This window comes from Ranitomeya variabilis, chromosome 7 (genome assembly GCF_051348905.1).
Source record: "Ranitomeya variabilis isolate aRanVar5 chromosome 7, aRanVar5.hap1, whole genome shotgun sequence".
Lineage (NCBI taxonomy): Eukaryota > Metazoa > Chordata > Amphibia > Anura > Dendrobatidae > Ranitomeya > Ranitomeya variabilis.
The window spans coordinates 198,091,949-198,118,578 of NC_135238.1; the positions used below are offsets into that span (position 1 = coordinate 198,091,949).

General features: G+C 41.6%; 1 protein-coding gene across 1 annotated transcript in view; it reads right to left on the minus strand.

Moving 5' to 3' along the window:
• Window positions 1–26,630, minus strand: part of AGPS (alkylglycerone phosphate synthase) — a 176,923-nt gene that overhangs the window by 91,918 nt on the left and 58,375 nt on the right. Inside the window, exons 6-11 of the mRNA XM_077272628.1 lie at window positions 23,805–23,876; window positions 22,911–22,990; window positions 20,445–20,525; window positions 15,284–15,409; window positions 8,771–8,879; window positions 2,252–2,379 (exon numbers count right to left, since the gene is read on the minus strand). Of these exons, the coding sequence (XP_077128743.1) occupies window positions 2,252–2,379; window positions 8,771–8,879; window positions 15,284–15,409; window positions 20,445–20,525; window positions 22,911–22,990; window positions 23,805–23,876 (596 nt within the window). The remainder of the gene's footprint in view (window positions 1–2,251; window positions 2,380–8,770; window positions 8,880–15,283; window positions 15,410–20,444; window positions 20,526–22,910; window positions 22,991–23,804; window positions 23,877–26,630) is intronic.

Genomic DNA, 26,630 nt, shown 5'->3' on the forward strand with positions numbered 1-26,630 from the left:
CACAATCAGTGTTTTATCAGCAGGAGATTATCACTGCAGGACTAGTCCTCACGTGCACAGAGGTCCGCTAATCTGTCTAAGCCTGCCCCTTAACACTGATTGGTAGCTACTTGTGTACACTGTTAGCAACCTGCCAATCAGTGGTATGGGCGGGGTCATACACATCTCAGAATTCTGACCACTGCTACAGCTACAACAGATAAAACAGGGATTTTATCAAAACTGAATAAAGCAGCCCAGTAAGTGACACATCATTGGTATCAGGCTCTCTTGCCAGGTTATGCTGCTCTCTGAATACATGACAAAAACCTGTTGACAAATTCCCTTTAAAACGTTTTATTTAACACAACAGTTAATGACTAGGTGCACATTCAAAATATATATTATTTTTTTTGTTTAATTCCTTCCTAAATGCAAAAGGTACAACAACCTCAAATAGTTTTCTTGAAATCCTTTATATCATTTTGCAGCTTCAGAGTTTTATCTAGGTGAGTACTTGTGAGAAAAAAAATAAAAATAAAAATTGGTCAAAGTGTCTGCTCCATTTGGCTCTCTGCTCCGCTTGTGCACACATTGCAGATTTGGTGCGTTTTTGCCATGCAGATTTTCAAGAACAATGAAGCAATACCTGATGCCAGCAAAGTGAACGAAAAACCTGAAGTGTCCTGCATATGTTGCTTATTTGTGACTTGCAGATTTGGTGCAGAATGTGTGCGTTTTTACCCCGCTTTTCACCATTGACATCAATCACTCATGCTAAGAGCTGGGTTTTTTTCCTACCAAGAGATGCAGAAATGGTGCAGAAATTTCTGCACTCATTTACTCAACATGTGCACATACCCTAAGGCTATGTTCACACCTTAGCAGGTTTTGCTGCTTTTTTTTCTACAGGCAAAACCTGCTCTCTTGGCAGTAAATAAACTGCTTACAATAAGCAAGTTTTGCAGCGTTTTGTCTCTTGTGCATGTTGATACAGTTTAGTGGCCCAAAAAGAAGCACGATTTAACTTCTTTAGGTTTTTGCAGCAAAAACTGATACCAGCACTTTTTGCTGAGTTTTTGCACTTACCCATTGTTTCTTATGGGTGAAAAATGCTGCAAATGCGCTAAAGAAAACACAGAAAGAAGTGACATGCTGCAGTTTGCGAAAACGCAGCAGTTTTCCAAATCAGTCAGGAAAATAAATCAATGTGTGTGCATGAGATTTCTGAAATCTCATGACATTGCTGGTACTGAAAATGCAGCTTAAAATTTGCATTAAAAAAAAAAAGCCGCAAAACCACAACGTGTGAACACAGCCTAATATCCCAATTCAACAAGGGGGCTGTCCATGCCAGTCTTGACGAAGAGGCGCAATGGAGGCAAGCACTCGAGTCAATGAGAGGCAAATTGAAAACTCCTCCACAAGCCTTATTCAGATTTAAATAGAAAATTTAAAAAGTGGAGCAAAAAAAAAAAGGAAGTGAGGCGCACATACTAAAAACACTAAAAAGGAGCAATTTGAGTCCAAAAAAACTGGAGAAACCGCAGTGATGAATTGGTGGCTCATTGTAAAAGATAGCAGCAGGAAGGTGGTTGTACACAGATCTCCACAATTTGGAGAAAGCATGGACAGTCTCTGGGAGGGCAGAGAAAAAGAGCTGAACTATGAGCTCATGATGTCCAACGCAGACCTCAAATCCAGACTACATTACTAGGAGTGAAACTGCAATAAAACAAAATTCCAAAACATGGACCAAGTCTCAAACTACAGCTTTTTTTATGCATTTTTTTGTAATACAAATTTTCAGCTGCGTTTTACAGTACCAGAAAATTCTATGAGATTTCAGAAACCTCGTGCACACATTGTTTTTTTTTTCCTGACTGTTTTGTCAAAGAGCTGCATTTTTGCAGAATGCAGCACGTCACTTCTTTCAGCGTTTTTCACCCACTGAAAACAGGTAGTGCAAAAAACGCTGCAAAAACACAGGTGTCAGGTTTTGCTGTTTTTATTGCCAAAACCTGATGAAGTTGAATCAGATTATTTTTTTATGCACTAAACTGTATCAGATTGCCCAAGAGAAAAATGTACCCTGACAAAAATGTAGTAAAAATGCACCAAAAACGAGGCAAATACTCAGCAAACCTGCTTTTTGGACGTCGCTCCTCTTCTGCCAAGAAAGCAGGTTTTCAAAAACGCAACGTGTGAACATAGCCATACAGCTTACAGTTAGAATGTATCACAGCCCTGTAAGAATTTTAGGAGAACTCACCTGTTTTGCAACTTCTCTTAAGCAAGCTACACCCCGCTCAAAGTTTGGAAACACTATGGAACCGTACTTCTGATATTCTGGAAGCGGTCGGATTTTAATTGTGACTTCTGTAACTACTCCAAGAGTCCCTAGAAAGAGAAGACAAATTCTGGTATAATATAAAAAAAAAAAAAAAAAAAAAAAGGAATTCCAGATAACAAAAATATAAAAACAAAAATACAAATATTACACATTGTATGTTTCCTTGCATTTTCAATGGTGACCTTTAAATTTTGTTTTTTGATGTTGGGATATTTCATCCCAAGTAATGAAGGACATAATACTTAATGCTTGCTTTTTTACTGATGCTAATAGATTCACTAGATCCCATTTCCTTTACTAAGGTAATCACAGTATTTAGGATCTATAGCTTTTCACATTACACACCATTTTCAGCCCTTAAAGGGGTTGTCCAGTACTTTTAAATTGTTGGCTTATCTTTAGGATAGGTGATCAATATCAGATCAGTGTGGGTGCAACCCCAAGCACCCCCACCAATTCGCAGTTTCCGATGTCAGCAGGAGACGGAGGTCATCCGTTGCGGAGCTGCGCAGCACCGCTACATCAACTGTAAAATGGCCCCAACGGGTTGTTGTAGTTCCACCTTTTTTTCATTCAAATAAGGGCGGATGTGCAGCACCAAGCCGAGGTGTAATATTACCGGTAAATATTTCAAGAGAGGAATCCAAGCCCCTCTGGTCCATTTGTAGACAAACTCATGTAGCCAAGATTTCTATAGTCTCACAGTAAAGAATAGTCTTCTGTGATCACTGATCACTAGAGCGGGGGGTCACAATCTCAATTACCAGAATAGCCAGTATAATGTACCACTGGATCTTTTCACTGTTGCAGTAATTTGGTATTTTAACCAGTTATTGGCAATTAAAGTGCAGACTTTTTTTTTATTTTCTTTGATGTGTTAGGGGCAGAAACTTCTATCACAGTTACTGTTGATGATTAGACAGAACCTGTCACACAGTTATAATGGAGGACATCCCAGTTCATCCTCCCGACTGTATTTATTTAAGCAAAAAGCAAACAATTTAGGTGGGTCTGCAACATGGTCTACAAGATCAATATATCTGGCTGTATCTCGCACTTTCCACCAGAATTTTGGAGTAAAACCGTCTGAAACATAGCAAAATTTTTGTGCAACTCGTAGTAGACTTTTGGTGGTTTTACCCAAATTTCAAAAAGCTCCCCCAGCGATTTGAAAAGGGAGAAGAGCTTAATGGAGATGTGCATGGCCGAGTGCATCCTGCAAATTCAACAACATTTATATCACAAAAGTTGGATCCATGACTGACATATGTTTCTTGCGATGATGCACTGTAGCTGAAAGAGGCACCAAATTCATTAAGAGGTGAACATCTTAGCCCAGCATACTGTTCATCAACACTGGGGAACAAAATACCAGTCTTGATGAATTAGGACCTTCATATGAAGGGTTGCCTAGGCCAAAAAACACTCAGGATTACATATGCAAGGGGAAATCTCACTGACACTTAACGTTCATGAGATATCTGCATGTTTGTAGACCCTATGACTGAAAAACATAGGATTATGTTCACTGTATTGGAAAGCTGCTTGAACAATCGGGTAAATACTCTGCTAAAACCCATACTTTCCTTCGTGCATTAAGAAACTGTAGTCATGATCATTGATGTCACTGCTGTCTGAATTGTGCAAAATTAACCAAAACTAAAAACAAGATCTTGAGTTCAGCCAAACTTACAGACAATTCTCGTTTTTCTAAACAAGGACAAGAGAAATACTCCTTTGACCATGTGTGATCACATTTGTTAAAAACTTAAATTTTAATAATCTGTATATATTCGGGAACTTTTGTGCATTGGACTGGGGCCCGTTTTGATATGAGACAAACGGATTAGAGAGTCCTGTCTCAAATAGTGTGTCTCTCCTTTCCGTATATTCAGCAGCCTTTCTACTCTTCTGGTAGACATCCTCTATTTCTTCGAGTCCATGGTGCTGGGTCTTCATTCTTGTCTTCCATGTTACCTAGCTGAGGCGTTTCCTCCTCCACTTTGCGCTCACATGTACGTCCCTCCCTGGGACCCTCATCCTTACCTCGGGGCATGGCTGACGGCAGGTTATCTGTGTGCTACACGGTAAGGTGGTCCGGTGTGTGTGCGGAGTAGGGTGAAGATGCTGGAGGAAGTGCAGGAGGAGCTGATGATGGGCAGTCGGAGTGTGGAGGTACTGTAAAACTCACCTCTCTCCATATCCCCTCTTTGTCACAGCAAGAACACAAGATGTCTATTTATTTTTAACAGTATCAATTATGCCATCCCTTATCATCTAGGACACCTGCCAATCTTTTCTGTCCCGTCCAACAGTGAGCTGAAGTTCTCACCGCCTGTGACCCGCATGCTGCTGCAAAGTCTCCAGCCTCTCCGATACCTTCAAAGTAATTATTTCTAAAACTACGTCTTCTGTCAAATATGTTAGAGCCACCCCATGAGATGCTAGCATCATACATTGGACATGTCGATACCAGAGATACTGCCTGCAGACAGTCGTCCATACACTGCAGATGCAAAAGGCTGGAGATTCTCTTTAAAAACAACCCACAATAATGGGGTGAATATCAAGAGCAGCTCGGCAGCCCTTCTTCAAACCCTGACTGAAGTCCCTACAGGGCATTCCGGGTCATTCTTGGTCTAGCCAGCAACTCCGTAAGCATCACATAAAACATCTTAAGTATCTTACATACTCATATTTCCTGTAGATTTAATTTGGGGTCTCGCTCGCCTAGCATCACACGAGAGCAGTTAGAAAGCGACAAATTAAAAATGATCACAATGAGAGAGAGAACTTTATTGAGTGCTGTGTGCAATTTATACACATCAATTTTCCTCCGGAAAGAGGAGAATAATACACGTGGATTTCACAATGATCTATGGGCTGAAGAATGCAAATTAATTTGATATATACATCTACAAATACACGCACGAAGCCGAGACCGATCATCCTCGCAAACCGGCACAGAATGAACATTATTTTATTTATTTTTTTAAAAGCTGCAAAACTAAGGGGTTAAAAGGTTATGGTGACATTATTAAATGTTATCCACAAGGTCAATGGGCTATAAATGCCACCATAACTGTAAGGAGGATTTAAAAGGCTGTGAACATTATAACTATGCTGTAAGATATACAACTGATGTAATTGTATTATACCGCTATATAACTGTCAGGGCTATAAATCTGGACGCTCTGCATTCTGGAAAAAAAAAAAAAAAAAAAATGTACAACAAGTTCAGGCAAAGAAATGCTTAGGCTTGTTGTTTTTTTTCCCCCCTCGTTCTTAATTCATCACCTTAAAATAGTAGTGCTAGCAATTTATCAAAAATTATTGCCATGACCTGAATTGTTCTCCTATGGGGACGGAAGACAGAGAAAAAGAAAAACGACGTTACAAATAAATAATTTTGCAATTTTTTTTTAAATTATGGATTTGAAGGCAAATCATATTTGAAAAAAAAAAAAAATAAATAAATTGCTGTTTCCTAAAAGAATAATAAAATTGTAAAATGACAAAAAGAAAAAGAAATCTCATTATTAACCATCTCTTGACTAGAGTTAGTTTGGGCACAGCAAAATTTCACAAATTGTAATACTGCATTATAAAGGGAATTTTGGGGTTTGTTTATAAAGGCCCTCACATATTAGATGTCAGCCCAACCCGCGAATATGCTTTGTGTAGACCGAAAAGTATATTCAAGATATCCTATGAGCACAGAAGAATCGTACTAACAATCGTTCTCTGTGTGCATGGAAGAGCGGTCTACCAGTCAATTAAACGACCGCCCGTCGGCATTGATGGAGCCGATCAGATGGGATTGGGCAGTGTAAATGGGCCCAGACAGCTCAGCACAACACAAGGGGAAAGGGCCCATAAGTGGCAGATAGAAACTCACTCGAGGACCTAGGATGGTTTTTAACGTCTTAAGTAACCATTGCCCATGAATTCCGCCAATGAGTTTTAAGAGCCAATATATACAATAGAGGAATTCTCTGCAGCTCTAGATCTAAGAGGCTGCCCACTACTTTTTCATTGATGGCCTATCTTTAGGGAAGAGTCACGTGGCTGTATAACTCAGACGAAGAAAGCATTGACTGCTCGGACTGGCTGTTGGGTCTACGGACCTGAGCGCAACAGCTGCCAAAAACAAAATGTAAAAATGGAGGCAAAAATCGCAAATAGGGTCTTATCTGATAGCCCAATGGTGTAAGATATTATAGGTATGCTCCCCTGATAGGGTTGTGACAGTCACAACAACTATAGAAGCAAGTGCAGGCTGCAGCAGGAGCACCCGGGAATACATGGCAATGAACGAGGAACATGGTGGTTCGAAGTCCGTGCCGTCCAAGGTTCAAAATATGCCAACACACAGAGGTGAAGCATGAATGTGGTTAATTGTCAACAGGATTCAAGGTTTCCACACCTCTTCATCAGGACCAAACCACAATGATCACAATGTGCTGTTATCGCATTTTTGGAACATCGGGTAGCGTGGACTTTGAACCACAATATTCATTATTCACCACACAGAAATAGCTGCAGCCATAATGGTGTCAGGAAGGCAGACGGCCAGTCCGAGCATTGCGTTGTGATCTTTGTATCCAAGGAAAACTGTAGGAGAGATCAGCGCAAAAATAGGGTCTTATCCGAGAGATATAGTGAGCTTTACGCCCAGATTAAACTCACCTGATTAATCCGTAGAAACAGCACGTAGTACAAAATCAGCTGCAGCAGATCCACGGGTCAGCCAGTGACCATCAGACATCAGTAGGTCAGAAGGAGTTTGTGGATGGTCTCCGCGCTGCCGACAGGATGTAAGACCTATATCCCAGTGTAGTAAAATGATGGTTTATTTCGATGCGTCTAGAAGTACAAAGTTACTTCTTCAGGAAAACCACGTGATACATATGGGTTTTCCCTAAAGAAGTAACTTTGTACTTCGAAACGTGTCAAAATAAACCATCATTTTACTACACTGGGATATAGGTCTTAAATCCTGTCGGCAGCGCAGAGACCATCCACAAACTCCTTCTGACCTACTGATGTGATCTTTGTGCGAGTTATATGACCAAGTGACTTTTCCCTAAGGGTAGGCAATCAATATCTCAACAGTGGGGTACAAAACATGGCAACCCCGCCAATTAGCTGTTAACAGCCCCGGATGGACGCGCTCCGATGCTGAAAAAAAGACCACAGCCCGGTCATTTCTATGTTGGCCGCGGCCGGGTACTACAGATCCATTATAGGGGGTGCAGAGTGTCACACTACGGATGATCATATATTGATAGCCTATCCCAAGGGTAAGCCATCAATGAGAGAGTTATCTTTAAAGGGGTTGGCCACTACTTTAAGAAAAGCATATTAGGGGGAGGGGGATTTTATTTTTTCTTTAACGTATAGTCATTTCGGAAAAAAAAAAAAACAACAACAAGATCCTCACGCCAAGCTTTTCAGGGTTACACTAAATACCATTCTAAGTCATGTGGCAAGGTCCGTTAAAGGGTCAATATTGACTTTTAAAGATTGCTACATCCTATATGAGGCGGTATAGTTCCTGTTTTGTTCCTCTCTGGGGATTTAAATACTCAAATCTCCTCTTTAGAGGAGCATTGCATGGCCTCCAAGTCTCGTTACGCCGGTTTGGTGTTCTCCACAAGGAAAAGTTTTACTCCTTAGACTAAGATACCATCACACCCTGAAAATAGGGGGCACAGATAAACTGGCATGAGCGAGGGACTGTGACCAATAGCAACTAATGTATAACATTTGATGAAGTAATGCTGTTCTCGCTGCATTTTTTTTAATTATAATTATTTTTTTTTTATTATTATTTTTTATTATTATTATTATTATTATTATTATTTATTTATTTTTTTAGAGTCTTCTTATTTGTCTTACAATTTCAACATTTGTAGAAATAAAGTTCCCATTTGGGTAGGCTTCAGTCACAGCACAATCATGAGCCACATGAAGAATGCTTTTCGACTGCCATCATCCTCTCCCGCTTTCTTCGGGCAAGCACAGGTGAAAACATTGGGACATTCTATGTACCTTATCCAAATATGCCTGCCCTGAATCACTGACTCCTATGGAAATCAGGGCAGAAAGCAGTAAAACAGTCGGGATGGAAGCGGGAGACAATGGTACAAGTACATTTCATTTTTACCGTAAAAGTGGCAAAAAACAAACAAAAAAACACTGACTGCAAAGCCAGAGAATAAACCTAAAAGTCTTACAATAAAAAGCTCTTCTGCTCCTAAATGGCAAGTCCTGCCTAGAAGCGAAGGGGGGAAACCTACAGACCAAAAGTGAAGTCTTAAAGCTTTTTCTACTTGGACTTTTGACTTTTTTTGATACTACAAAGTAGGAGTACACTTCAGGCGCTGCGTAGATTAAACTGCGCCTCCTCCAATAAAAACAATATACCGGCCGTACCTTCAGATCCCATAATGAAATGGTAAATATCTGGTCCGGTTGACATTCGAGGCCCCTGGCAGCTTTTTTCTACGATTCCTTTGGGAGTTACAACCTTTAAGTGCACGACCTGCAAAATATTAAATAAGGGAGACGTGAAGCTTCAATATTGCAAAGGTGAAAATGTGTAATATTGTACCAAGATATAATATATCTGCCAAGAAGTTGTATGGTAAATACCTATTGTTTAAAGGGAATTTGTCAAGTTGGAAAATGATTATTTACCTGCAGATATAAGGTGGTAATCTGCAGGTAAAGAGTGTTACAATGCTGCTGGGCTGCCGTACTGAAAGTGCAGCTAACGGGAGAAAATGAACTTATTTCTTCCAGGGAGCAGTCAGCTTTCAGTCATGGAGCAGCAAGAGTTAACCATCACTATAATGTGAGCTTTGGCTGTAAGCACACCCCGACACGTTGATTGACAGCGTACTCTGAAGTGCATGTGTGCAGATCGAGCTGTCAGGCGTGCTTACGGTATAGCGAGATGTGACTGTAGCCACTACATGACTGAAAGCCGGCGGCTACTGGGAGGAAATAAGTTCTATTTCTCCAGGCAGCTGCACTTTCAGTAAGACGGGCAGGAAGCATTGGCAGTCTATTTAATTGCACATTAACCATATATGTGCAGGTAAATAGTGTTTTCTATGGTGACCAGTTCTCTTTAAATCACATTTTCATGTTAAAAGGGAATCTGTCAGCAAAAAATGACTGTTAAAACCAAGCACAACACCATTTAGGGGCCCCTTACAGCGACCTAGGCACTCCATGCACCCTCACAACTATTTGTTTTCCATCTAACTAAAGATGTGATTTTAATTAGGACTGTGCCTCACTACAGGTGCTGTAATTGGTTGGTTTCACTAGACTCATACTTCCGGTTATGTACAAACACCTCTTTACAAATACAGCAAAAGATAGCAACTTTCTATACAGAGGTTCATAAGGATTCACCATTCATAAAAGGTGATGTCACAGGTCACCTCCTCCCCTTTCCTTCACAATCACCTTAGCCCAAATCTAATGCAGCTCATTCACGGTAATCTTCCAGTGTAAATGCATTTTAAGGCTTAGGTCTCCCAGAAAGATGAGACTAATGACAGGTGCAGCATTCGGCACCTAATGTCAAATAAAAGGAAAGAACAAATCGATAAGCCCACTGAACTCAAAGTGGGCTTATTATTACCAATTGGTTGTTTCCTTTTTTGATTTTTTTTTCTCCTTGTTTTTTTGTCCATTTTAGTTTGTCCAAACTATCTTACGCCTAGTTTTGGTCACCAGATTATACGTTGCTTTATTTAGGATTTTGGAGGGGTAGTTACCCTTTTGAGCATCTTTGACTCGACAGTAATGTGTATGGGAGCCTTGAACAATTTATTATGGGGTTAAATAACGAGCTGGCATGTCCGATGTCAGACTACCATGGTATTGTTAAGATACTATGCTATGCGATGTGTGGCGGCAGCTTTCTCCGAGAACACAGGAGAGCTCGGCCGAATGAGTGCTCCTGTGTACGGGAGAGCAGGCCAAGGTGGCTGCCGGCAGACCCAACCGTTCACCCAAAACACTTCCAATATGTACGGCTGGCCTTAGTAAAGAAAACAGCATAGCAGTTCAATAAAATAAGTAAACATTGTGAACAGGGTATGAAACACATGGGAGTATTACAGTCATTTATCTACAAAATGATCCACTGCAAATTCCTAGAGAAATGCAAGACATGGAAGAAAAAGTTCAGACATTTCATTGTGAAGATTGCTTCCATATTGCCCTCAATCATCTCTGCCAATTAAAATATCTCCTCTCCCCCTGGGATCCAACTATTGATTAATCATTTTAAACCTTCTTCAAATGAGTCCGTCTTATGGAAGTATCAACATACAAGGGATAAAATCCTCTATAGTTATCAGACCCTGCACGACGCCTTCTAGAGAAGGTCTGGTGCACTGGGAAAACGTCACCTCCATCTTTGTGAAAGTCTGGAGAAGTTTGGAGAGGTTTCCAGTTGGAAATATGATGCTGATGTGCACGACACAACAAACAGAGGCAAATTTTATTACGACACTTGGGAGCGATGGTGGTAACACAATAACACCTATACTCTCCCCATCGTGCCAGTGCTCCACCAGCCCAGAACCAATGGAGTCACAACCATCACCGATTTAACCACAACCATCACCGATTTGACCACTGTTGCCGTGTCCCCCCCCCTCTCAATGGTTTTCCCACTTTCTCTATACCGGTATAAATCTCTGTGTCCGCCCTCCATATGAATAAGGAGCGAATGGGAAGCCTCTCAAAAATCTTTTATGACTCCCCAATATGATAATGAGCTTGACTTAATTCAAGCCAGATGCTTTGATGTCTGAATCACCAGTGAAATATGTTTTATAAGAGAGCTGGTTCTGAGGCTGGGATGCCATTGCCTCTTTACAATCCCTAGTGAAGGGATATGCTGCTGCCCGGCTGCTCCTGATAAGGAATACATGTGCCATTCCCCTGATGAATCAAGGTGTCGAGGAAACGCGTCGGGAGGCACACAGGGTCAGTCCAGGGCTGGCTAGTGTCAGGGCTAGCTGTGGACTGCCCTTGTAAGGGCGGGAGCTTTAGGGTGCAAGGATCAGCCTAAATAACAGGGACTGACATGGATAATCCGGGACCCCTACTCCAGGAAGTTGCAGTTAAAGGAGAAAAGAAAACCAACAACCGGTGTGATTGTTCCTTTTTCTTTTGCAACTCCCACAAATATCAGTGTGGCAAGCATTTAGACCTTGCATTTGGCATACTACGTGTGGATAAAATTGGCCCATATTGAATTTCCCATGATGGGGATTTGGGCGTTCTGTTGGGTCACAATCATTTCGTGTGGTGTGATGAATAGATTTGTCTTTTCTTCCCAAACAAGAAGTTAAAGTATCTATCGATTGTATGTGATACTTGTGTGCTGGTGTATTGGTTCACAGTATTTTGTTGAGGCTACAGACCTCTTTTTTTTTTAGGAACCGGCTAGTAAAAGTTGTGTTTTAATACGACATTTTTCCTTTTTGGTAATAAAATGTACTGTAAGGTAAAAACTAAATTACTGCGCACATGTCCAGTCTTTCGTTAAATCTTAACACTTTCAGGGTATGTAAACCGTAAGGCAATTAAAAGAAGTCGCAAGGTCATCCTTTGGGCGGCACATACCCCAAGAGGAAGAACTGGAGCGCAAAAAAAAAGAAGACTAGAAACCACAAGGAGTCTGATTTGTGAGACGTCCGACAGAATAAAATATTAGTGACCAGCAATAAAATGGATAAAAAGCACTGTAAAGGGCTGTTAGTGAGCAGTAGTCGTAAAGTAATTAAAAAGAAATGTAACCAGAATTTCTGCCGCAATGTTCTAGTGTCCGCTCCGGAAACAATAGGAGCTGCGACTAAACTCAATGTGGTGATAAAAAAGGATTGTATTGATTTGACTCTTGCCCCTATAGGCCCAACACGCATGCACCAGGAATTATTTTTGCTTCATTAATTCAATCTTCACAGCCGCCTCTCGTGTCACAAAATATCGAACCTAAACACACAAGAGTTTTAAAAGTCTACAACCAAGCATTTTACGGAGCTATATTTGGGCGCTCCATTCTTAACAGCCAGCATGCAGGTAAAATGAAAAATGATAGGAAACATGACAAAGCCCTTTGAGAGCAACGTAACCAAGTAAAGTGCTGCTGTGGTCTAATGTATCTGACTCTACGGGCGCCCTGATGTCCTCAGATCCCGGAAACACCAAGAAAATAAACTATATTGGGCACAAGCAATGGGTCCATCTGCACAGGACTGTATAGTGAAGCAATGCTAAAGGGGTTATAATTGTATTACTAAATACATCCCAAGTCATGGGACAGTACATACCCTGCAATATGCACAAAATCTGTTAGAAAATGAACTCACACGTTAGATTCCATGACACTCTAAAGTAACTACCACGTATAACGTAATCAAGATCAACTGTCAATTTAATGTATGTACTGCATCGATTTGTAACGGCTGCCCAACTCTTTTTGCTCTGAGCAAAACAAGCAAGCTCCGCAGATCCAAGCATGCACACTTATACAGTGGAGTAAAAAGTGTTTGCCCCCTTCCTGATTTCCTATTCTTTTTCATGTTTGTCACACAAATGTTTCACATCACCAAACTAATTTAAATATTAGACAAAGATAACACAAGTAACACTAAAAGTGCAGTTTTTCAATGAAGGTCTTTATTATTAATGGAAAAAGAAATCCAAACTTACAGGGTCCTGTGTGAAAAAGTGATTGCCCCCCTAAGCCTAATAACTGGTTGGGCCACCCTTAGCAGTAACAACTGCAATTAATCATTTGTGAAAACTGGTAATATGTATTTTTACAATGCTCTGGAAGAATTTTGGCCCACTCATCTTTGCAGAATTGTTGTAATTAAGCCACATTGGAGGGTTTCCGAACATGAAATGACTTTTTAAGGTCAAACCACAGCATCTCAAGGTCAGGATTTTGACTAGGCGACTTTTCAAAAAGTCTTACTTTTGTTTTTCTTAAGCCATTCAGAGGTGGACTTGCTGGTGTGTTTTGGATCATTACCCAAGAGCGCTTCAGCTTAAGGTCACAAACAGATGTTCAGACATTCTCCTTCAGGATTTTTGGGTAGACAGTAGAATTCATGGTTCTGTTTACCACAGCAACTCTTCCAGGTCCTGAACCAATAAAACAGCTTCAGACCATCACACTACCACCACATTTTACTGTTGGTATGATGTTCCTTTTCTGAAATGCTGCGTTACTTCTATGCCAGATGTAATGGGACATACACCTTCCAACAAGTTTAATCTTTTGTCTAGTCAGTCCACAGAGTATTCACCCAAAAGTCTTGGGGATCATCAAGACCTTTTCTGGCAAAACTGAGATGAGCCTTTATCTTATTGCTCAGCAGTAATTTGCATCTTTGAACTCTGCCATGCAGGTCATTTTTGCCCATTTTCGGTCACAAATCACTAGCGGATTTGTGGCAGCTCTGGGTCTGCTGAAATTTACATGTTTTATTCCTTTGATCCAGCAAAAGCTACTGTCAGTCTCTTGCTGGCAGTTTCTTTTATGCTGGTTAGCTGATGTTGGCTGGTAACCCACTCCCACCTCCCTTTAAATAGTCACATTAGCTGATCATTGGTTATAGAGTTTTCTTCTATACAGACCAGCTAGGCATGTGGAGCTTGCCCATGACTGTGGTATTGCCGCTGTTGGAGTCCTGTTACCCTGGTGCCATTTACTGTGCTGCTGTGGAGCGTAGCAGAAGACTCTGAGCAGTATCTTTTGTCTGTCCCATGTTTGTCTCTTTCCCCGTGTAATATCAAGGCAATGGCTTAGTTTATACTGTCAGCATGGCCCGACAGGCCCACTGCATTTCGAAGGGTTGAGAATCTGTGAACGTACTCATTTAGAATTATAGACCTGTGTAAATATGACTGCAATCATCCAAAAACCGGGCAAACTAATTCTCCGTCAGATGATCAAATAGTTTATACTGGTACAAAAATTATAAAAAAAAAACAAACAAAAAAACCACACCATTATTGACAGTACATCGTTCTTTGTAATCTGCGGATGTGTTGCAGATAACAATGCTGTATTGGGCCAGTATGATCGTATGACCAACAGCTGTTAATGTCCCAGGCCATTAAATGAGCGCCTATCATCTTGTATACCGCCCATCAGTACGCTTTAAGAGGGTGTAATTGGTTTAATATAAGTGTACGGTCAGGAAACTACTGGTGTAATGTAATTATAAGAGTTTATGGTACTGCAGTGTGATCAGGAAGATTTGCCATTCAGTAGACTGAAAAAGGACCCCGGTAAGCTACAAAGAAGGATATGCAGATTTCCCAAAAGTAGATATAACCAAAAGAATAACTAAATATATATTTTTTCACCAACATGACAGAAGAGAATCTAAAACCATTACATTTATGCAAACCCCATACTGCGGGACAAGTATTAATCTCTGAGCCGATTACAATACTGTAGAATCGGGTCATTATCCAATAATCAGGTATTTGGTGAAGCCGGAGGCCGCCACACAATGGTCGTAATCCCGATGTAGCAGGGGAGATCTTTCATGTTCATGTATTAAATAATCAGTGATACATACTAACATGTGACACGTGAAAAGATTTTTACCAATCTATAAAACCACAGATGCTACAAACAAAACCTAACAACGTGCACGTGTGTGAGCTGATGGCATCAAGTGGATCACACGTGTCCTGGCGGGCTCCTGTCTGCATGGACGTTATCATGGTGCTCTCCTAATACAGGCTCTGCATGGGAATAGTATTTAGTACATCATTAGACATGGGAAAAGATCAGAAAGGAAGGAAATTCTGTGGACTATATCCTCCAGAGGACTTTACTATATTTAAGAAGCAGTTAGTGCGTGAGAAAGGAAAACAGAGGAACGGTCTTACCAGATCTTCAATGTTTCCATAGATGTTCTTCTTCATGCCCGATGCTCTTGTAGCCACCCAGCCTCCTAACGTGCTGAACTCCATGGAGTCTGGCTCGTGACCTGTACAGTAACCACTCTCCCCAAGCTGGAACAGATCAGACAGATATTAATCTTTATGGATCCTTTATACATTTATGTACACAAATTCACTGCTAAAGATAGCTGAAACAAACTGCGCTTTACTCCCCCTCCCTTGGTCCAAGCACAGTCTCCAGCGCTGCTCCCAGTTGTCTGTTATTGTCTGCAGCGCTAATGTCCCGTTGACAGCAATACATCAAGTCCCTACAAAATGTATGATATCCAAATAATGTTACACAGAGACAAGAGCCCCCTCAACTATGGAGAAGCGGGAACTGAATAGCCCCACCGAACCAATGCTTTAGGACCACCAAGCAATTAAAGGCGCATTCAGACGTCCGTACAAATCGGTGGCAGATTGGACAGCAATGCACAGACTGGCCGCGGATTGAAAGAGAACTCACCATTTCTCATGGCAGCCTGTTCCACTCATTTATCACCTTCACTGTCAAAAAGTTTTTTCTAATATCTAATCTGTATCTTTTCCCTTTCGGTTTCATTCCATTGCTTCTCGTGTTTCCGTGTGCAAATGAGAATAATGATGATCCCTCTACACTGTGACAACCCTTCAGATATTTGCAGACAGCTATTAAGTCTCCTTTCAGTCCTCTCTTTTGCTAGCTAAACATTCCCAGATCCTCTAACAGTTCCTCATAGGACATGGTTTGCAGACCGGTCACCATCCTGGTAGCTCTTCTCTGAACTTGCCCCAGTTTGTTTAGGTCATTTTTTAAATGTGGTGCCCAAAACTGGACACAGTAATCCACATGAAGCCTGACCAAGGAGGAGTAGAGGGGGATAATTAATTCACGTGATCTAAACTATGCTTGTTAATGCAAACCATAATTGCGTTTGCCTTTTTTGCTGCTGCATCACACTGTTGATTAATGTTCAGTTTTTGATCTATTGTTCTATCCCAGTCTTTTTTCACACGTACTGTTGCTTAGTCTTATTCCTCCCATTCTGTGATTTTTTTCATTTCTCTTGCTCAGATTATGACTTTGCATTTCTCCCTGTTAAAAACCAGTTAGTTGCTGCCCACAGTTTCAGTTTAGTCTCCTTTCTTTGTTCTCTAGTATTAGTTATCCCTCCTAGCTTTGTGTTATCAGCAAATTTAATCTGTTTATCCATGATTTAGATGAACGAATTGAGGGTAAAGATTTATAAGATTATCTCAGCACAGGAACATTTTATTTAAACACAGCCAATTGTGGAAATTATTATTCAAAGACCTATTGATTACAGTTAACGTTTGTTCTTAGGAAAACCCCTTTAAGCACTCTAGGCATGATCAAAACATTTTTCGAGCCTGCGCCTCACCAGATCTATTCCCAACTCAGCTCCACCTTGACCGGCAGCTCCTTAACTACACAGTCCATTGACAGGCCAGTGGGTTTGGCCATCATTTATGCAATGTGTATGGTCACCTATACTACAAGCCCTGGATTTTTCAGAAGCAATGCCAGAGAAGTGGTGTAAGGAAACTCACGAGCTGCCGCTACTTATTGGTGATTTTTCTGCCTTTTATTATTGCGCCCAATCTAAAGAATGACTTTGATCTGAATGATGTACGTGAATCAATCCTTAATGAAAAAGGTTCTTGCAAAACATTCATGAAAAACATGTGAACAGCAAAGAAAAAAAAAAACACACCACCACAAACTACTATGTCTAAATCCATCCAATAAATAAAGTCGTTAATCTCTCGTTCCCTTTCCTCTAATGTGATATGCTGCAGCCTTTACAAAATGTGAGCAAATTGCCTGCACTTAATTCTCTCAAGGACTGATGTGTTTTAATGTACAGCCATCTGGTCGGGCTTCCTGTATGCAACAGCACCATCTATTAGCGATGCAGATCATGCATTCCTGTACATTAAATAGTCACTGGTTCCTCATTTTTCCATATTAGCTTGGCTTTGCCATCTGTACGGCACCTGAGTTGGAATAGATGCCCTTAAACGGCTACAAAACCGCGCGGTCCCACTGAAATCATTTTCAAAGCTCAGCAGTCTTGCATCAAATGGTACGGAGCGCCAGCCATCTGTGAATCTGGAGCTTACTGTATGCCCAGCTATCAATCAGAGGTAATCAATTTTGGTTAACCGAGAATTTCCGCACTGGTAATAAGTCAATAAAAGAAGTAAAGTGTCAGCCGAGGTTGTATGCGTCTACGAGGGTCTTTGATAAGTAGCGAGCCTGGCGTAGTAACGGCTGGGGCGCGCACAGACGAGAACGCTAATAGTTTCCTTCGGTCTGTTTGTGAATTGGAGGAAATGAGCGATTCCAGCAAACTAAATCCAAAACATATTGCAACAGAAAGGATAAAGTGCCAGAATAGATCCCTAGTAAAGCTGCTGAAAGGTGGGATACGTCCCTAAGATAATAAAACATGTGGCTTATTGAAAGCCCCATAAATTGTACTCACCAAGGGGAGGTGGTAACAAGGCAATGTGGCAAGAATAAGCCTATGGGGGCGGACGACAGCACAGAGCCTTAGTGGGGGGTAAACGATTAGATAAAGGGGTTGTATGCACTGCTTCCCAAAAGGAGGTGGTAACGCAATGTGGCAAGAATAAGCCTATGGGGGGCTGACGCCACCACGGAGCCTTAGTGGGGGGTACACAATGAGATAATGGGGTTGTATGCACTGCTTCCCAATGGGAGGTGGTAACAACCCAATGTGGCAAGAATAAGACTATGGGGGCTGACGACAGCACAGAGCCTTAGTGGGGGGTACACGATGAGATAATGGGGTTGTATGCACTGCTTCCCAATGGGAGGTAGTAACAACCCAATGTGGCAAAAATAAAGCCTATTGGGGCTGACGCCACCACGGAGCCTTAATGGGGGGTAAACGATGAGATAATGGGGTTGTATGCACTGCTTCCCAATGGGAGGTGGTAACAACGCAATGTGGCAAGAATAAGCCTACGGGGGCCTGATGACACCACGGAGCCTTAGTGGGGGGTAAACGATTTGATAAAGGGGTTGCATGCACTTCTTCCCAAAAGGAGGTGGTAACAACGCAATGTGGCAAAAATAAAGCCTATTGGGGCTGACGACACCACGGAGCCTTGGTGGGGGGTAAACTATGAGATAATGGGGTTGTACTCACTGTTTCCCAATGGGAGGTGGTAACGTAACAAATTTGCCAAGAGTAAAGGCCCCGTCTCACTAAGCGATTTACCAACGATCACGACCAGCGATACGACCTGGCCGTGATCGTTGGTAAGTCGCTGTGTGGTCGCTGGGGAGCTGTCACACAGACCGCTCTCCCCAGCGACCAACGATCAGGGGAACGACTTCGGCATCGTTGAAACTGTCATCAACGATGCCGAAGTCCCCCTGCAGCACCCGGTAACCAGGGTAAACATCGGGTTACTAAGCGCAGGGCCGCGCTTAGTAACCCGATGTTTACCCTGGTTACCAAAAAAAACAAACAGTACATACTCGCCTTTCGGTGTCCAGGTCCCTTGCCGTCTGCTTCCTGCTCTGACTGAGCCGCCGTACACTGAGAGCGCAGCGGTGACGTCACTGCTGTGCTCTCACTTCTCACTGTACGGCCGGCAGTCAGTGAGAGCAGGAAGCAGACGGCAAGGGACCTGACGGACATCAGAAGGCGAGTATGTACTGTTTGTTTTTTTTTACATTTACGCTGGTAACCAGGGTAAACATCGGGTTACTAAGCGCGGCCCTGCGCTTAGTAACCCGATGTTTACCCTGGTTACCAGTGAAGACATCGCTGGATCGGTGTCACACACACCGATTCAGCAATGTCAGCGGGGCCTCAACGACCAAAAAAAGGTCCAGGCCATTCCGACACGACCAGCGATCTCGCAGCAGGGGCCTGATCGCTGGTACGTGTCACACATAGCGAGATCGCTACTGAGGTCGCTGTTGCGTCACAAAACTTGTGACTCAGCAGCGATCTCGCTAGCGATCTCGCTATGTGAGACGGGGCCTTAAATCTATGAGTGCGGCGACACCACAGAGCCTTTTTGGGGTGTAAATGATGCGGTAAAGGGGTTGTACTCACTGCTTACCAAGGGGAGGTGGTAACGCAACGTGCCAAGAATAAACCTATGGGTGCCGGCGATAGCATGGAGTCTCAGTGGGACCTCTATTTTTTTTCCATTTCTGCACTTTTGTTTATTTCCCCAAGAAACATAACTTTTTATTATTTGTACAAATGCACCATAGATATAGATCATAAAACATTACATGTGTGTATATTCACTATATGACTACTAGAAATCCTACCAGTAGTGTGAAGAACCACATACACACGTGGTCAAAATTGTTGGCACCCCTCGTTTAATGACAGCTGTCGAGAGGTGCAAAAGTCTCATTGACAGTTACAGGAATCGTTTGATTGCAGTGATTGCCTCAAAAGGCTGTGCAACAAAATATTAAGTTAAGGGTACCATCATTTCTGTCCAGGCCTATTTCATGAGTTTTATTTATTTATTTTTTATTCTGTGGAAGCATGGTTGAAAAGCAATGTCTGACTTTCATTTGTTCATTTTCATAGATCTTTTATTTATTGTTACTTTTGTCAGATTCAAGTTATTTCTGTGACCATTGTGGGTTTTTCTGTCAACAATTTTGACCATGGGTGTAAGATTTCACAATAAAAGTTAAAATTGTTATTAATACACATAGACTAAAAGCACTTAAAGCGAACCTGTCAGCAGGATTATGTTAGGTAAACTACAGACATTGTCAGGCACTGTCACTGATTAAAAAGATACCGGAGGTGAAGAAATCAGTCTTGTGGTTCTTGTGTAATCAGTGTTAGAAGTTTTCAGTTAATGATATGCTCGTGCTCTGGGGCGGGACTGTAGGCAGAGTCTACAGTCCCGCCTCGGAGCACGAGCATATCATTAACTGAAAACTTCTAACACTGATTACACAGAGTCTATGTTCCTGCTCTACGCCACAGAAACAAAGGAAAGACCTGCTGACAGGCCACCCCGAAGCACAAACATGTTCCCCATCATTGAGACAGACTGTTTCCACATGCCCAAAATTCACAGCTACCTGTTTTTCTAAATCCTGACCAGTGATGCCAGATTCAATGTGTGCCGTCAGGTTCTTCTCGTCAATCCAGAGAATTCGACTCTAAAGAATGAATTAAAAAACAAATTAAAGAAATCTGACACTGAAGAGTAATTTCATATACACGTAATAAAAATCAAGTATCTAATATCACATTTATGAAATATCTGCAGAATATGTCAGAAATGTCTTTTAGCCTCAAACCTATCTTAAAAGGAGTTTTACCTCTTAAAGGGAATCTCATGTCCAATAATGCTATTAATCTGCAAGTTTATATCGTTATGAAGGTGCCTGGCGCAGTACTGAAAGAGCAGCACCCAGGAGAAAATGAACTTTATTTCTCCTGGGAGCTGCCTGCTTTCAGTCGTGTGCGGTGATTATAATGGATATGGACAAGCCTGCATGACTGAAAGCCGGTGGCACCCGGGAGAAATAACGTAATACTATTAACTTGCGTTATCTGATATGACAGGTTCCCTTTACTGCTTAAGTGCTATAAATAAAATTTAATAAAACAAAAAAAATAAAATAAACAAAAACAACAATCATCTCCCCCTCAACCCCCAAAATGGCGCCTTTCCAGCGATGTCAGCTTTGTGTGTTGCTCAGATGCCCATTGATGTCACATGACGACTGCAGCCAATTAGCGTGTACCGATTGGCTGCAGCCTTCACAGTTCAATCAGTTTTGTGTGAAGGCTGTACCCATAAGCGCCCACTGATTGACAACAGCTGACTCGTGATGCCGACGGTCCCGCAGGGGACACAGCTGCAAAAGTAGAGGGCAGCACTCCACTACCACCCCCTACCCACCATCCCGGGCCACACAAGTATATTATACAGAAATAGATACCGGATTGTCACTAATGTCTGCGAGAACCTATAAAAGTTCAGCCGGATGATTATAACTTCCTAATATAGCGCACTCCTGAGCGCACCGTGAGAAGTTTACAAGTGACTGCAGCTCCCCGGTCAGCGTCTATCTGTGATTAATCACATCTGTAGAGCCGGGAACGCCAGGTCCTTGATGTGGCAGCCAAAATACCTGAAATTACCTTTAAAATGCTATTCTATACTGAATGATTCCTTTGTGCGGTTTTATGCGGTTTATTGAGCTTGTTCAGGACTGTGATGTTTTCCGCATGTAGAACATATGAACTTATACTGACCCGGCCTATTCCACCCGGAAAACATCGCGTAAGTGTAGGCAATCACACTGCGAACAGGAGATCAAATGCTGGAAAATCTTGTGAAAGGCTGAACATTGACAGTGATAAAGTAGGTGGGATACCTGACAGTACCGGCACAGGACGGAGGCCGTAATGGGAAACTTACAGGGCAGTATGTGCATTACTTATGTGCGGATCCAAGGTATAGCCACAACCCTTCTATGGCTAGAGGTGGCTTTGGCACACGGCCCGCGCGCTCCGGCACACGGCGGTCTATATGAGCCCCGTGGTCAGAGGTTTCAGTACCTTCCATGGTATAAGATCAGGCAAGTAAATTAATGGGGTGGGAGGGAGACACAACATTTCTCAGTCAGTTCATACAGAGTAATTCTGATCCTCCCCCATTCACCCCATTCTCAGGATCAACGAGGGTCCCAGTTTTCTCACCCCCTCGATAACATCTCTCCTGTGGAAACCTGATAAATGTAGTTTATGGAATAACTTTTTCAACCAAGTCATGAAAATGAACGTGAAATAAATTCCTATTTGTGGGAGGGGATGTATAGATAGAGCTCAGTAGCCCAGCCGAACTTTTTTTTAATCTGAACAATAGGAGATAAACTCAAACTCCTAAAATCCTCATTTTAAGACCTGCTTTGAAAACTTTCAAACAGGATTGTGAAATGAACTTTCAAAGCAAGTACACCAGCCCCATTAGGTCTAATAATGTCATTAGTATTTTTAGTGTATGCAGTCTGTAACAGATCAGCAATATGAGCGTCTCTAAAAGCCCCCAATACACAGTAGACTATTGTTAGCCGAACCTGCAGATATTGATGGGTTCGGCTGACATGTATGGGGGACCCCCAGACCCTTCACTGAGAGATAATAGACCTGCGGCTGATTTATAGGCCTTAAACAGCATTGTGCCTGGTATCAGCACATCCTCCCAGTGATCAGTACACAACCCAAAAATTCATTTTATAAGGATACCTGCACTATGGAGCGCCGTGGATGTTTCTTTCATTAGGTGTCATTGTCACTGCGGTGGCTTTACGGGGACACCTGCGGCCGTGTTCTCCCAAAAACTTACAAATGGGTACACAACCCTCACAAAACTAATAAATGTGTCCAAACCCCATGTTCATAAGGTAAACTGATCATTTAAATATCCCTAAATTGGAAGGAGAGGAGAACACAACGCCAACGTTCTCTTATTTGTCATCTTACTATACATTTCATCTCACACATTCAAGGTGCGAGATTTTGGCTCCACTTACCATCTGCGACGTGTCCAAGGAGACAATGCTTCTCTTCTCATCTGCGGGACACTCCAGTGCATTGGAGACACTTGTTCCCCCTGCAATAGATGTATTGTGTATATATATATATATATATATATATATATACATGTATGTATGTATGTATGTATGTATGTATGTATGTATGTATGTATGTATGTATGTATGTATGTATGTATGTATGTATATATATATATATATATATACACGGTATATATATATATATATATATATATATATATATATATATATATATATATATATATATATATATATATATATATATATATATATATATATATATATCACACAGTTTACAATCGGACCCCAAGATTTATCATTTTATTGAAAACATTTTTTGGGTGATTTAGTTAACAAAGTAGTGAACTATGTATTAGAGTATGTTCACACAGTGTTCATGCATCGTTTTCTTTCCAAATTTCTGGCAGGGAAAACGTTGCGTACATTACGAGCGGTTTCGTGCCTTTTTCATGCACTGTTAGTTGCATTTTTGCTGCGTTTTTATGCATTGATTCGAATGGTTAGAAAACGCTGCAAAAACAATGGTGAAGGAAAACAAACGAAGCATGGCGACATATTGGAAATTACATTAGTTATGCTGGGATTCTAAATTGCATCATTTTTATTTGGAGCATGAAAAATGTAGAGTGTGAACAAGCCCCCAGCGTCTCATATGGATTGGCCGTGCGTAATACTGGCAGATCTATCTCAGAATACTGACCTGTGTAGGACAATTGTGACAAACGTCTACAGGACAATTTTCAGACAACTTTTCCTCCCTCATCCCAAATCACATTTTCATCACACAATAGAAATATATTACAAAAACCTGATGCCTGAATGGTTACTTACCTCCAAAAGGTATGAGGCAGACATTGTGTGTGCAGGCCAGGTCCACAATCCGGACCACATCGTCGTGACAATCTACCGAAAAAAAAAAAATAATCACATATCGGATTTATGCCTTGAACAGAATTTAGATTTTTTATAAGAGAAAAACATTTCTACTTTAAATTTGGAAAAACCCAATTTGGAATCCTAATTGTACGGTGCCTGTCCCCTTTAGTAGCTGATGCTCATTATCTTACATACACAGTCAGCTGCCGGCAATAATCTTATTTTTGTCTTTAGCAGATTATTGATAGCCGGAAACGTAGCTACTAGTGATGAGCGAGCGTGCAGGGATAAGGTGTTATCTGAGCATGCTCTGGTGCTAACTGAGTATCTTCCGGTCGAGTCTCTGAGGCTGCATGTCTCGCTGCTGTTCGACAGTCACAATAGAAGCAGGGATGCCCTGTGTGTTAGACAATCCCTGTCGAACAGCAGCGAGACATGCAAGCACAGGGACTCGAGCACACTGAAGTCACTCGGTTAGGATGCGAGCATGCTTATATAACACCTTATCTGAGCACGTTTGTTCATCACTACTAACCACCATTGAGGTTGCAAAATAGCAATTAGGAGAATGTAAAGTTCTTGTCCAATATATGTTTTTCACGCATATATGCACCTAAAACATTTATTTAAAAAAAAAAGGAATACACCGTATCAAGTGCAGGCCACTCTGGAGATCCGTGCCGGATTCCAGTAATGCCTGCTCAATTGGGAAGTTAGAGGACTTTTTTTTCCTATAACTGATAGCTCCTTTAGGATTATTTTGCTTTCTAATGCCCCCAGATTTAGCCTCCACTGTGTCTACTCTCCCCTATTTCCGCGCCTTTCCGATTTAGGTCTTTATATTGTTCACAGTTAAATCCTTCAAAAATCAATAAATATTGAATTTAGGAGGAAAAAATAAATGTCTATTGAGATCCCTGGTTCCTACAGAAATCTGGAGATCCAGTGCAATTAACCGCTCGCAGTCAGGTTGGGTACTAGACACATTTCATTTTGTAATAATAATAATAATAATAATAATATTATTATAATAATCTTTATTTTTATATAGCCCTAACATATTCCGCAGCGCTATACAGACGCGGAATATGTTAGTGTGAATTACTCCCTAGTAAATACTTTCATGGAAAGCTGTGGGATTTTTCCCCTTTAGTGTGCAGTTTTGCATAGTATATTTTTTTTGTTATCAGTAGTACATGTGTACAAACCACAACGTGACAAAGCATAGACAACTCTCTCAATAAAATAACTCAAAAAATTATGTTTCAATAAAAGAAAGTTCAGCTAAGAAATTGGATCCATTTATATATAATTGTGCGAATCCTATATACAGGTAAAAGAAATACATATATTTTTCCTGAACTATAGGGCCAATAAAGAGTTATTCTCCGGATCCATCTTCGGGTGCGCACCTCCCTCCCAACCTCCAGACTTTCTGCTTCCAAGTGATTGACAGGTTGGAGCGGCAGCATGGCTGCACCACTGGCCAATATGCTTTCCGATGTTGGAAGCAGAGGCGGATTTGCCTCCGAAGCATCAGTGAAGGTCGGTGTCAGAGCAGCGCTTACAAGCTCTGTGCCTAGGATTTCAGCCACCTATTACAGACTAAAGAGGTGGCTGGTAACCTAGGCAACGAGTACTAAACAATGGAATTAAAATCCCTTCGTTCTTGAGTGCAGAAAGGATTTTTAATAATTGGTGAATTGCAACGTTGCTCGTTTTTACAAGCACTTCGCAACTGATGATGGCAAAGTCCTTTAATGGAGAATAGCAGCTTGCAAAGTAAAATCAGGATCGAATAGGTAAAAACTAGGGCATCACACAGGATTTTATCAGCACGATACTAGACGATGACGATGCTCGACTTTACATGGTCGTGTGCACGAGGTTCTTTCCCAAAATCCTCTATGAAGATTCGCTTCTATCCTGATCTTTCTTTCGGAATATGTGGCGACTGATGTGGAGCAAATCCTGGGACCGGCCACGTCTCGTCCCGCTTTACAACATCCCCGGTAAGCACTTCGTTTGGATGTAAGGAATTAGTCGTTTCAAGCGTAATTGCATAAAACTGCAATACAATTAAGCCGGCTAATATTTAACCGCCTTTATTGGGTTTAATTAATGTACAATGACTAATTTGGCTATTTTGAATGGGCCTAAAGCTATTTGTAAAGTTAACCTAGTGCAATTAAATAGCAATAGTGATAATGGCGTGTTTAATAATATTTAACTATTACTGTTGTGCTGTCTGGAATGACTAGGCCGCTAATTGCTACTCCGAGTCACTATTCTGCTTAATTGGCGCAGTCTAATCACTGGAGGAACATGGATGTCTAACAGCCCATCTCACAGGGACAGGAGACGCACCTTGTGCGGGGCATAAAGCGATGTTACTGAAGAGGCTTAACTAGGTTGTTAATTACCCCCTATTCATTAGCCGGCCCCATTATATGTAATATCAGAAGGCAAACACCGCAGCACTGGGGACGTCATAGAGAACATGGAAAGTGTGCAGGCAGGGGCCACACCGGTGTAATTACACAAGCAGATGAGAATCGCTGAATTGTGGGGAATCTGTCGGCAGCTGGTGACCCCAACCCCCTCCCGTTACGTTATGACTACTCTAAAGATAAGAGATGGGACTCACAAAGACCACGGTGCACGTTGTGATGCCAGGACGCTGTCAACGTCCGTGAGCTTGTGTAGAGCCCTCCTGGTCTCATGAAAGCCGGAAGGATCAGAAGAGGACTGGACAGTTGGTGGTGAGTAACAAAGGGGCAA